At 44.1% G+C, this 12,090-nt stretch overlaps 1 protein-coding gene across 1 annotated transcript in view; it reads right to left on the bottom strand.

The window, feature by feature from the left end:
* ATP8A2 (ATPase phospholipid transporting 8A2) overlaps window positions 1-12,090 on the bottom strand; it is a 236,978-nt gene that overhangs the window by 188,865 nt on the left and 36,023 nt on the right. Inside the window, exons 3-9 of the mRNA XM_039873056.1 lie at window positions 9,454-9,553; window positions 8,897-8,995; window positions 7,895-7,940; window positions 7,183-7,223; window positions 2,859-2,932; window positions 1,021-1,090; window positions 160-287 (exon numbers count right to left, since the gene is read on the bottom strand). Coding sequence (XP_039728990.1) covers window positions 160-287; window positions 1,021-1,090; window positions 2,859-2,932; window positions 7,183-7,223; window positions 7,895-7,940; window positions 8,897-8,995; window positions 9,454-9,553 — 558 coding nt within the window. The remainder of the gene's footprint in view (window positions 1-159; window positions 288-1,020; window positions 1,091-2,858; window positions 2,933-7,182; window positions 7,224-7,894; window positions 7,941-8,896; window positions 8,996-9,453; window positions 9,554-12,090) is intronic.

Raw genomic sequence — 12,090 nt, 5'->3', positions numbered from 1 at the left:
GCTAAACATGAAGAAATCTCACTGTTTTTGAAGTATTACAAAACTAGGAAACAAAGTGATATCTTCCAAAGCTCTAGTAATTCTTAGTCCCATTAGGAGGGAAAAAAAAAAAAAAACAGAACAAAACACCACACACACTAAGAAAAGGGAAAGCGGCACCTTTTCCCATCTAAGTTTAGGTTTCCAGAGAAGTCGTAGAGGTGGCGGTTCGGTCCTTCGCATTCGATAGTTCCAGATAACTTCATCAACTCCTTCCTCGTTTGCATGTCGGCGGTGTTACTCAGACCCTAAAATGTTAAACCGAGATAGAAAACTGAATACAGTCTTTCAGGGGTAGGCTGTCAGCCTGAAGGACGTGAGGAATCATCTGAAACCGAGTCATCCAGGAGGCTAAGAGATCAAACTGCCGGCCCTCACGCATGATGTGGAGGCAGCTTTTGCACAGACAGCGATCTAATGCCCACTTTCCAAAGAGTTCGAGGAAGCTGAAAGCTCCGATTCACCACTGTGCTGGACACATCATGTTTGATAATGATTCGCCGACTCAAACTCCCTCTTTAGCTATATTCCGGCACTGGTCATAAACATAGAACAAAGTATCCCTTTCATACAGAATGACATCTACCACCCAGTAACTCTTAACAGGAAAAAAAAAAAAAAATCCAAATCTAATATCCAAGATGAAAAGAAAGATAAGTGGACAGAATTATCAAAATCATCTTTATGCAGCATAAAATTTAAGGATCAAGCGTCAAATGTCTATGGTATTAAAAAGATTTTTCATTCTAGAATTAATAGACTTGGACGAAGCCCACTTTTTTCACTCTGCTATCACTCTCGAGGTGTTCCCTTCATAATAAACGGCATGTTCTTCCCCTAGACACCATGAGGGTTAAGGCGTGATCTTTTATGGCAGAACATTTTTTTTCCCTCTAGAAAAATCACTGACTGGTACATGTGGGGATGACAGAGTTGAAATGTGGGCCTCCTCACAACACAAGTCAAAAATGGTAACTTTACCTTACGTAGTTTAAGGTTTGTTTCTCCATCTAGATTAGCTGTTTCGACATAACACATTGCCTGAGGTTCACTACGGAGAGAGAGACAGAGAGAAAACACTCGAGTCAGTAAGGTCCCGTCCACGAATCAGCCGGCCCCCAGACTCCCAGCCACGAATGGAGAACAGGACAGGATTTATTGAAAAGAATCCACATAAAAGTGGACACACGCGCTTCCAACCCACGGTGCTCAAGGTCAACTGCATAAACAACCACTTGAGTGGTAGCGATTGAGTAGAAAGATAGACACTCATCTTTGGGGTCAACACCAATACAAAGTAGTTTGCCCGATGCCTTATGGGCCCCACATAAGGACCACTTGGCCTCGAGTCAACAGAAATGACAGAGGGTGAAATCAGGGAGGGACCAGTTAGGACAAGCACATGATGCTCCAGCTGAGACCCAACCCACAGAGGTGGGTGACCCCTAAAGTCTGAGACTGAAAGGGCCTCCCTGGCACGGCGAGTACAAACATGCCTTTCACAGAAAATTACAGCGAGAAGGGTTCAGGCATCAAGGCAGAGGCTTGGTGAAGCTTTACTCACCTTGCGCCTTCCACTACCGTCATCAAATACCTAATTTTAAGGATGGAAAAGTCAAACAATGGAAATAAGCATGGCAGCCCTTCGGCTTAGGGAGCACAGCTGACAGCTCCGCGAACGGGCTTCGTGAGCCACCAGCCCAGCGAAAACACCCTGGCGCTGCCAGCATCGGCCACACGGCTTCAGCAGGTGTTCCAGCTCTGCCTTTTGCATGTGGAGCTGGGAGCTTAAATGGACAGTGTGCTCAGCAGGCTGCCTGGCACGAAGCCCAGACTCACAGATGGACGAGCACCCCGAAAACGTGATGGTGGCTCCGACAGACAATCTCATGTTCCAACCTGGTCGTCTGAGGGCCACAACCAAACCTCGGGTCCCAGACGACCAGGGAACCACACTTGTCTGTGACCATTCGGTAGGGACAAACACGAATGCTGCCCCGTGTACGTGGTCCTTCTGCCCATTTACAGGTCTGGGGTCTGTTTTTAAACCTTTGCTCTCCAGCAGAAAATTCACGCTAAGGCTTAAAATCTAAAGTGCGATCAAGTCCGATAAAAGAAACACTGCCTGCGATCAAAGAAAACGCCAATGGTGTGAGCATCTATGCTCCCCAACAGGAATACAGGAAGCTTAGTGTTAGCATCATATTGTTTAACCTTGAACTCAAGAGCACAAGTCTATTCTCATTCTAATTTCGCCATTCCTTCTCCAATGTATGGCCTTATGTACCAAAAGTCAAGGACTGTGTGTCCGTTATTTATGCCACTTAGTGATGATACCTTTCTAGCACAAAACTACCTAGACAGCGTGGCAATAATACTTGGCATAAAAGGGAGCGAAACATGGACAAATGAGTCGCTAGCAAAGTGGGGCAATGGGTTCTGCAGGAAGGCGGTGGGCTGGACCCATCGGGAGCCTGGATCTGAAGTCTCGGCTATGCTGCCACCTAGAGGTGACTGAAGGAATCACTCCACGGCCCTTGAGCGTGTCCCTACAAGCGAGAACAGCCCCCAATTGCCGTGAGACTAAAATGAATGGCCAAATGTCAAGAGTTCGCAGAAAGTACAAAGGAATGAACGGGAGAAAGAAAAAATTCGAGATTAAGGCAAGAAAAGGGCAAACGACAGGCAATGGAAGAACAGGCCAGAGAGAAGGCCTGTTCAGGGTAGAAGAAAAAGGGCAGCTAGAGATTTCCGCAGTCACCGTTTAATAGTTTATTCTTAACGTTTAAAATAAACGTGCCCAGTGCCTCACGCCTGACCTGGAGGAGAGCAGGACCGTGTCTGCCGGAAGGTACTGGCCGTTGACAACCTTCACGATGTCTCCCACTGTCACCTAGAAAACGAAGGGACAGGGACAGAGACGCATGAAAGAAAAGACAGCACAAAAAAACGAATAACATGCTTAAATAGTTGAATAAAAATTACTCTGTAACTACGCCACGGAGTTTAAGACAGAGAAGCCCAAGTTATTTTCCTGGAGAAAAACAAAAAGGAAAATCTTTTGATACAGATGAATGAGGCTATCGCCTCTTTGTAATAATGCTGAAATAAAAGTAAAAAAAAAAAAAAAAATGGGGAGGGCGCAAAAGAGGAGTCAGAACTATCAATGTCTTGTTTTCTTACAATTTTTAATCCACTTACAAATTCCACAGCTTCGACTGTGGGACAATTCCACAGCCATACACAGTTGGGTAGAGAGGTTAAACGCACAGCCCTGGGTTCAAATCCCCCGGCGGTGTGTTCCCCTTCTGAGCTGTGTGTCACCGTGAGCAAGTCGTGTAAGCTCTGTGTGCCTCAGTTTTCTCGTCTATGTAATGGTACAGTTCATGGGGTCACGGTGAGGATCAATGGAGGTAACACAAGTAAATTTTCTTCATTTTACAAATGAGGAAACTGAGGTTCGACTTAACTTGATCAAGGTCACATAGCTGGTGAGTGTCTTAGAACCAAGATTCAAAACTGAGTGATCTGGCCAGTGGTCTGAGGAAAAGGAAATACTAAATTCACCCATGAACAGTCCATCGGAAAGGTCCCCTGGAAATATATCACATAAAACAGAGAAGATCTGTATAGCCTCAAGAAATTGCCAGGAAAAGAATCATGGCCAAAGTCAAAGACCACCTTGGGAGACGGGCTCCATCGGACAGAGACCCCAAGCCTGGAACTCCACTGGAACAGGACTCAACAGGACTGCCATGGTCAAGGGTCTATAAATCCTTTCAATAACATCACAGACCAGGCCAGACAGAGTCCGACAGGCCCAGGCTCAGATCCAAGCTTCACAGACACGCTAGATCTGGGGTCTTGACAAGCCCTTCACCTCTCTGAGCTCCCATGTCTTCGCTTCTAAAATAGGAAGACACGACCACTGACCGTGTGGGGGTCGATGCGTGATTAAGGAAGTAGATGCAAGCACCTGGCATGAATCAGGCACATGTCACCTGCCTGTCCCAGCAGGCGTGTAAGGGAATGGGCACTGTGAGTGTGAAAGTCGAAGGTGGCAGAATTCTCTGAGGGCACAAAAAGAAAGACCACTCCTAGTGCACTAACGATTTCAAAACTCAAGATGGGCACTGTGCCTTCTGTTTCTTATTCTAACCCATGCTACCATCATCCTAGAAATCAAAACTTTCATGTGACGTAATGCGTGTGAAAAACTACTCGATCTTGCAAGCTGGGAGAATGGCCTGTCAGGGTCTCATATTTAATTTTCTATAAGAAAAAGGAGGGTTAAGTGAAAAATGTCCTACTAGCGCTGTGAATTGCTTATCAAAGCATGTGGGGAAGTCTGAAGATCTGGGCTCGACGCGGAGAAGGATGGTAGAAATTACATTCCAGCACAACTGTACGTCTGAAGTTGTATCCAGTTTTAAGGCAAAAGGAAGGCATTTGATTAAAGCATATTCCATAATACAGAGAAGTCAAAGAATAAATTTTGCAGAGCTATTTTAACCATCAGAACAAAAGCAAGAAATACCTATGAAAATTAAAAATGTTTTTAAGTGTAAAAACATTTTATACAAAGTTTAATTACATTAAAAAAAGAGACAGAAACAGCAATTAGTTTAAAAAAAAAAAACAGAAAAAAATTAATCATGTTTCCAAAAGCAAAAAGGCAGTGGATTTTTTTTTTTTTAATTTGACGTGGGAGGACAAGAGAAATTATGCCCTTCTCCTCTCTTTATTATAGAAATAAAGAAACATTTATATCCCAGTAACAAAGTACCAAGAAGTTTCATGTACGTGAAAAACTACTTGGAATTTTGTTTAAAAACGGTTTTCTATTTGGTTTTCTTATGCCTGGTTGTCCCTTGTGTGTGTGAAGCTACCTAGAGCAAGAATTCTGAAGGTAGAAAGAGACCACACCAGCCTCAGAGGATTCCTCGAATCTTTTAATTTCGAAGAATAGCCCAAAAGTCTCAAAGTCAACCAAAGCTGCCAACATCCACCCCAGACCTCCCTCTCAGCATTTACCAACGATTCAGCGACAGCCTGGGGTGGCTCGCTTGCGCTTCGGTGATCTGGACTAGCGGCTATGGCTTTGGGAAGCTTAAAGATCGCCAATTCCACCTTGCCTGCCATCTCCGGCATCTGCTAGTGCCGCTCTCTCGTCATCTGTCCTCTCCCATATTCTCATGCTTATTCTGAGCAGTTCTGCTGATGCGCCTGCAAACACAGCAGCTTCCTCCAATTCCCTCTGTCTTCAACTGCTTACTTCCTGTTCATCCTTCAAGAGAGCATCAGAGCATCTCATGAGGGAAGCCCTGCCTGCCCCTCCCAGGTGTGCCCAGAGCGCCTGGAGCGTGCCCGCGCACGGGGTTCAGCACCTGCGCCGCACACTAGCTAGGTGCCTGTCACTGTCACCACGTCAGCAGTTCCGTAGTGAGGGCCCCTGACCAGCAGCTTCCGCCTCACTCGGAAACTCGTTAAAAACGCAAATTCTGGGGCCCCCACCTGGAGCTACCAAATCAGAACGTCTGAAAGCGGGGCCCACCGAGCTCTCTGCACTGCGCCAGCCCTCCAGGTGGCCGAGGTGCCCACTGAAGTCCGACAGCCACTGGAGGGAATGCCGCAGGGGCAGGGCTCTGCTTCGTGATGGACGAGGCGAGAGCGCCATTCAAATACGCAAACGAGATGCATTTTTAATTGAAATAAACATGCAGGTGGCAAAGCGGATAACAGGTGTTTGGTTGGGGGTTTGGGGTTTGTTTCTGGTTTTGTTTTTCCCTCTAACTGTGTGTGGGGAACAGCACTGAGCTTTAGGAGTCAGCGAGGCTGTCAACTCCATCAACTCCTGGGCCCAGAATTCTGGGATCGGTACTGCATTTCCTGCTGTTTCGAGTAGTGCCAACATCCCAAATCCACATCGTTCTCCACTCCAGCCAGTGGTAGTGCCTTTCTGGGGATGGGGACGGGGTGGCACTAGGAACCTTGGAGAAACACGCCGTTCCTAAGTCCACGGGGAACCTGCGTATTCCCTTAGCAATGGCGGCACGTCCTCCCTGTGAAGCCCATAATTTTGACCAAGAACTACCACACTTCTAAACGAGAGTGAGGTCAGTCACTGCTTGCGGTTCGGGCCTTCTGGGGTGCTACCGAGGCAGAAGCGCTACCCCAAAACACTGTAAAGGGGTGTCTATAACAAGTAAGAACAGCACAGAAACAGAGATGAAGGCCGCAGTCACCATGGCACAGGCATCTCGCAGATTCAAAGATCACAAGGGCATTGTAAAACATCGCTCACTGAACGTTTAGCAAGAGAAACTATTATAAGTCACCCTTCTGAAAATTAACTTTCTTTGGAAACCGTGCCAATCAGCTTTGAATCCTGGAGTAATGAGATTGGCCCCCCAAAAGCATTTTGTGACCGCGGAGGAGGTCCAGCTAAAACAGGCTCATTTAAAAAGCTAGTTTCATCACATACGGGAAACCCAGAGGCACAGCATTTCTTCTACATTTTCTATTCATCACAAAAATCCACACTGTTCCCAAACCCTGCAGACCTCCTACCTGCAGGGACAGACCTGGAGGCCAGCCTTTCTTGCTGTCGTAAAGCTCGGAGCGACAAGCAGTGGTCATGCTCAACCACCCTTGCCTCAGAATCAAAACGGGACGGTTCGCAAACCCCTACCCCACCACTTCACGTAAAATGGTAATCATAAACCCAATGCCCTTTCCACCAAAAATGTTAGAAGGGAGAATCTCAAAAGTTTAAAAAAAAAAATTTTTTTTTTTGTTAAAAATTGAATTTAGTCGAAGAGAACAGAAGACCAGGGAAAATGTTTCTTGAACTGGACTTAGGAACTAGAAAATGCTTTGAAATTTCAGAAACATCCATCGGGAACGATGAATTTCACAGCTCCGAACTGACACGGTAGGCATCTTCTAGAAGATGCAGGGAACAGAGTGAACATGCATCATCGGTTCTAAGTAAACCTTGTCGGAAAACTCCTCAGTGTAAAACTTACATTAAACTGAGATGACCTAAGTCTTAACACAAACTTATACTGTAATCAATACTAGCAATTAATTATAAGTCTCCAAACCAATACTTTCTGGCATATCTTTAAAATTAGTTTTTACCTCTTTCCACATAATGGTTTGCCATATACCATTTCTTAACACTGAAAAAGAAAAAAAAAATACACATCGGTTAACACTGGTGATAATCGAAATAAAAGCAGCTTTCTGAAATCCACAAGGCTCCTTTTAAAATTCTACTTAGTAATCTCGACACACTACATCCTTAGACAGAAAGGTACAATACCCCCTTCCCCCAAATGGAGTCCCAATCTGTGTACCTATGTACCTCATATACATTAATGTATATATGCAAATATAAATGTGTGTAGACATTAAATCTATTCATATTTAGCCCAGGAGGAAAAAAAATCATCCTACTATTATAACAAACAAACAAACAAACAGAAAAACACCACAACAACACAGAGCTAATTTTCCAGAAGTCAGTACAATAAAAAGTAGATAGAGAGACGTAGAAAGCAATTATAAACCAAAGATATGAACGCCTGAACTTTTTTTGATATAAAATACGTCAGCTCCTGGGAATTACCACCTTTTCTAAAATTCTAAAATACACAAATCCCATTCATATCATAATTGCCAGGACTCACATTTTGTTGCATTGGTTGGTCATTTTGCTCTTTCTTTAAAATGTTTATAGATCATTTCCCCCGATTAGCTGAAAACCATTGACTACTTATTTAAAATTCCTTCAGCTCAGGTCTTATTCTTAGGTTTTCCAGTGGAAAAAGCAATCAGCCCGGTATCTTACCTATCGTTTTCTTTTTGTTAACTGCATGGTCTGCCTTATGTCGCTTCTATTATAGAAAGCAAAAAAAAAAAATCTTAGATTCGAAAGTTCCAAATTGAAACTGTAAACAATACAATAAAGAGAAAACGAGGCAAGGAAAGCAACTGCTGAGCACGGAAATGCTCTAAGATTCAGTTCAGTGGGATCCAGCATCACTCGCTAGAATTTAGTAGACAAATGCAGTGAATGGAGGTGCTGGCTACTCTGGATTGCCTTTGGGTTCTAACAATGAACAAGCACCTTGAAGTATAAAACATCTCACTCTGTTGTTCTAGATCAGAATGAAAGAATTATTCAGTACGATAAATCAACAACAACAAAATTGAATTCATTTTCTTGATAAAGAACTTCCGGGGCAAAGTACTTTTGCTTTGATTTGTGTTACATTTATTCATTTACCTATTCCCAGAAAAATGTATGATGACGTGCTAGAGACTGCCAGTGGAAGCCGGGGAGGGAAAGAGGGGGCGGATGAGGGGGAGAGAAAGCACAGAGCCAGCTAGAAAAGAGGAGGGATAGAAAAAAGGAAAGGGTACAGATATGGTTGTAGCCAATGAACTTGGAGATACACTGAGTTAATTGTGAGGAGGGAGAAGACCCTCGTAAAACCATCTCAGGCACAGCCAGCACAGTGCTGCTATGCCAGCCAGCAAAACGGTCCTTCATTTGCCACCCAAATGAGCCAGCTCTACAGGAGGATGTGAGGAGCATCAGGGATAAAATCAAATGGGGTCCAAAGAACTCATATTGAAAAACATAGTGTGAACCACTTCTGAGTCATCACTCAGACATGAAGTACACTGCATGGCCTCGTTCCTTCCCAAAACACCATCGTGAACCTTGAGAGGCTACTTAAGCTACAGACCAATGGTCTGTGGTAAACAAAAATCCCAAAGCCACAAATGAGTTAGTTATGAGTTCTAGTCAATGCAAGGTTTTTACTATCTGAGAGCAAAAACTTACGAAATCTTCTACAATCTCTTTGATGCCTGCAATTGTTAAAATGATGATCAATGGCACCAGGGTGGTATATCTTCCCGTTGGAGATACATCTGGAATTTGCTGCAAGACAAGAGACCAAAAGACAGAAGTTGACAAATTAAAATCCTCTTGACGAAAAAAATAGACGTATACGGTGCTCGCCACTTACTCTTTGGCAGTTCTGTTCCATTTCTGTCATCCCGAAACCACTCATCTCATTTTAAAAACTACCTGCTACGTATTTTTAAAATTTTTAGCCAACATCGCTATGTGTTGAACAGCAAACGGCTTAAAAGTATGACCCGTACGCCGTTTTCGATGCCCCTTTTATTATGTACCATTTCCCTTAAGGCGCACCCCAAAGCAGTCTGCCTTTATGCGAAGATCACGTTTAGTCATGCGAACGATGACCAGGTGAAGGAAGCGGATTACTTCCAAGTATTATGACCCCTCTCTCCGCGAAGCGACCTTTCGGCAAAAATCTCATTTCCCATGTAATTAAGGGTGTGAATTTTACATAACATTTTAAGAAATATTACCTGTAATAAGGCAATGAAGAGGAAGAAGGCGTTAGCAGCTCTTCTAATCTGCTCATACAAGAATCGAGGTAGAAAAGTCAGCACGCTGTACTTGGCCGTGCTGCGAACGGAAAGAGAAACACGGCTATCGTTAGAGACCCAAATTCCAAAAGACGAGAGAACACGGTTCCGAAAATTTTACAAGTAATTTTAAAAACAAAATATTTCAAAACTCAGGTCAACTAAATCGCCGCACTGTTCCTCTGGGACAAAGCTTCATTTTGTAAAAGCAGGCACCCATAGGAAAACCTAACGTGATCTTCGTTTTTGAATTTCGATTACGTACGTGTTTGCTTAGTTTTCACACAGTGTTCACAGGGAAATTCTAGCAGCTATGTTACTACGAACACAGTGAGCGTATAAAGAATGCTCCTCGAAGGAAGGTATGTTTCGAGGGCCACGAAACAGAAAGCGGTCCACGTTCCAATCCCAGAAAGATCGGAACGCTGAAATGAAAGCATTCGAAAGAAGCACCAGTCAAGCAGCTCACGTGAGCAAGGCAGAGTTATGATTCCAGGATTTGTGACACAGCAGAGCTACCGATTCAATGCAGAAAGTTGACTACGAAACCTCCCCAGGGAACGGTAGCACATCAGTCCTCTCTAAATGCTCACCACACATTTCACGCTGGCCACAGCTGCATAAACTCCATTCCTCCCACATACCTTTTATTTAGCCACCTTCGCTCACAGTTTGCTTCCTCCTGGGATGTCCACTCCATAACTAAACTACATTTCCCATCTTACCCTCCCATCCTCCCTCGTATCTTCCGTTAAGTTTGGTCAAATCCACGAAGACTCTTGCTCTCCCACGCCCACAGTATGGTGTTTACACTACCCTGCAGTCTCTGCTTTGCTTTAGGATATTCTTACTTATCTACCACCAGCATACATTCTGAGAACTGTAAGAATGTTTACTTCATCTTCAAATGTTGCCAGCACACAGCCCGTAGCAGATGATAAGTACACAATGAAATAACCCAAAGGCATAAACTGAGACCCTAAAGGGTTAAAATGAACCTCACCTCCTTCCGCCGCTCAAAGGCATTTGCAGGAAAGTACTTGCCTGACGCCTAGCTCATCTTCTGAAGGCATGCCTCTGAGCTCAGTCTTAATTAAAATATATTCTAGCGAGATTATCTAGCAGGTTTCAAACACACATCCAATTAAAAGCACCAAACTCAAAGAGCTCAGGAGACAGAACACTTGAGGCACGCGTACTGCTGTAAGACCTGACAGCAAGCAATCCCGGAATGACAAAATAAAAGATAAAGCTGACGACAAAAGATATAGCGGCCTGAGGTCACTCGGTGAAGCAGGAAATTGTCCCATGTACCTTTTACTGCCACTGTCTCAGAGAAGATTGTCCCCATGGCAGGAGAGCCTGGTGTTTTATAATACAAAAGGATCAGAGTTGTTCTTAAAGTTTTAGCCTTCCTTTTTCTAAGGTATTAAACATATGCATGAGAAATTATATGAAAGCCACTTATAAAACAGTTGAAACTTAGAAGAGCATGACACTTGAAGGAATATCACTGAATCAGCTAGAAATTCGCTCACACGGAGTCTCCACTCATTTACGTAGCCCTGTAGGATAATGAGATGTCCCTGTAAAATTCTGCCAGACAGAATAAACTAGCCGATTAAGTTCATTAAAGACTAGGAAAACATATCGAACTCGTGTGCGTTGCTCACAGAACCAAGTTTTCCTAACTGCAGCGTAGGACATCACGCATTCCTTCATGGCAGCACTGACCACTGAAACAGACCAGAGCGGCCAACGCCGACCATAAAGGAAACGTGAAAATGCACACACTCGAAGATCAGCCTTTAGAAAGCATCTTGGAAGACAGTTTGACTATAGCCTTTGAACCGAAGACTCCATCTGTATAAAACAGACACACGCAAACACAACTGGCAAACTGACCATATCCGTGTGTGAACTTGAATGAAATGCTATGTGTGCTTAAGGGGGCCCAACGTGTCTGAAGGCCATGAAGGTAAGGGTCTGAGGGGGAAAGAGATCCCGTTTATGCCGGGTAGGGTGACAGAGGGAAAGCCCACCAACTTCTACCCTACGGAAACTAGAAAAATGAGTCTAAGACATTTTCATCCTAAAATATAGAATCAGCATAATCAATAGTTCTCTGGATTATTGTTCTCTAGGAGATGGCTACTGAATAGCATTAAAATAATTACCATAATACACAACACTCATGTCCTGTTACATAATTAAACGCATAAAACTACAAACAGCTGAAGGCAGCACCCATCAAAATGATTCTACCAGAAGAGTTTATTTAGGGTAGCGCTTCTCCTACGGATCCTGTTAAAATGTATCCGTCAGGGTCCTCTGGAGAAACAGAACCAACAGGCGTGTATATACACGGAGAGGGAGGAAGATTTATTTTAAGGAATTGGCTCATGAGATGGCGCAGCCTTGGCACATCCAGAATCTGCAGGGTGGGCAGGCAGGCTGGAGACCCAGGGAAGATCCGATGATGTTACTCAAGTCTGAAGGCCAACTGCTGGCAGAATCCCTTCCTGCCCACATACGTTAGATTTTGTTTCATTCATGCCTTCAACTGACTGAGTGAGG

The sequence above is a fragment of the Pteropus medius genome, unplaced genomic scaffold (genome assembly GCF_902729225.1).
Source record: "Pteropus medius unplaced genomic scaffold, Ma_sr-lr_union100, whole genome shotgun sequence".
Classification (NCBI taxonomy): Eukaryota; Metazoa; Chordata; class Mammalia; order Chiroptera; family Pteropodidae; genus Pteropus; species Pteropus medius.
This window is presented reverse-complemented; position numbering and strand designations above follow the sequence as displayed.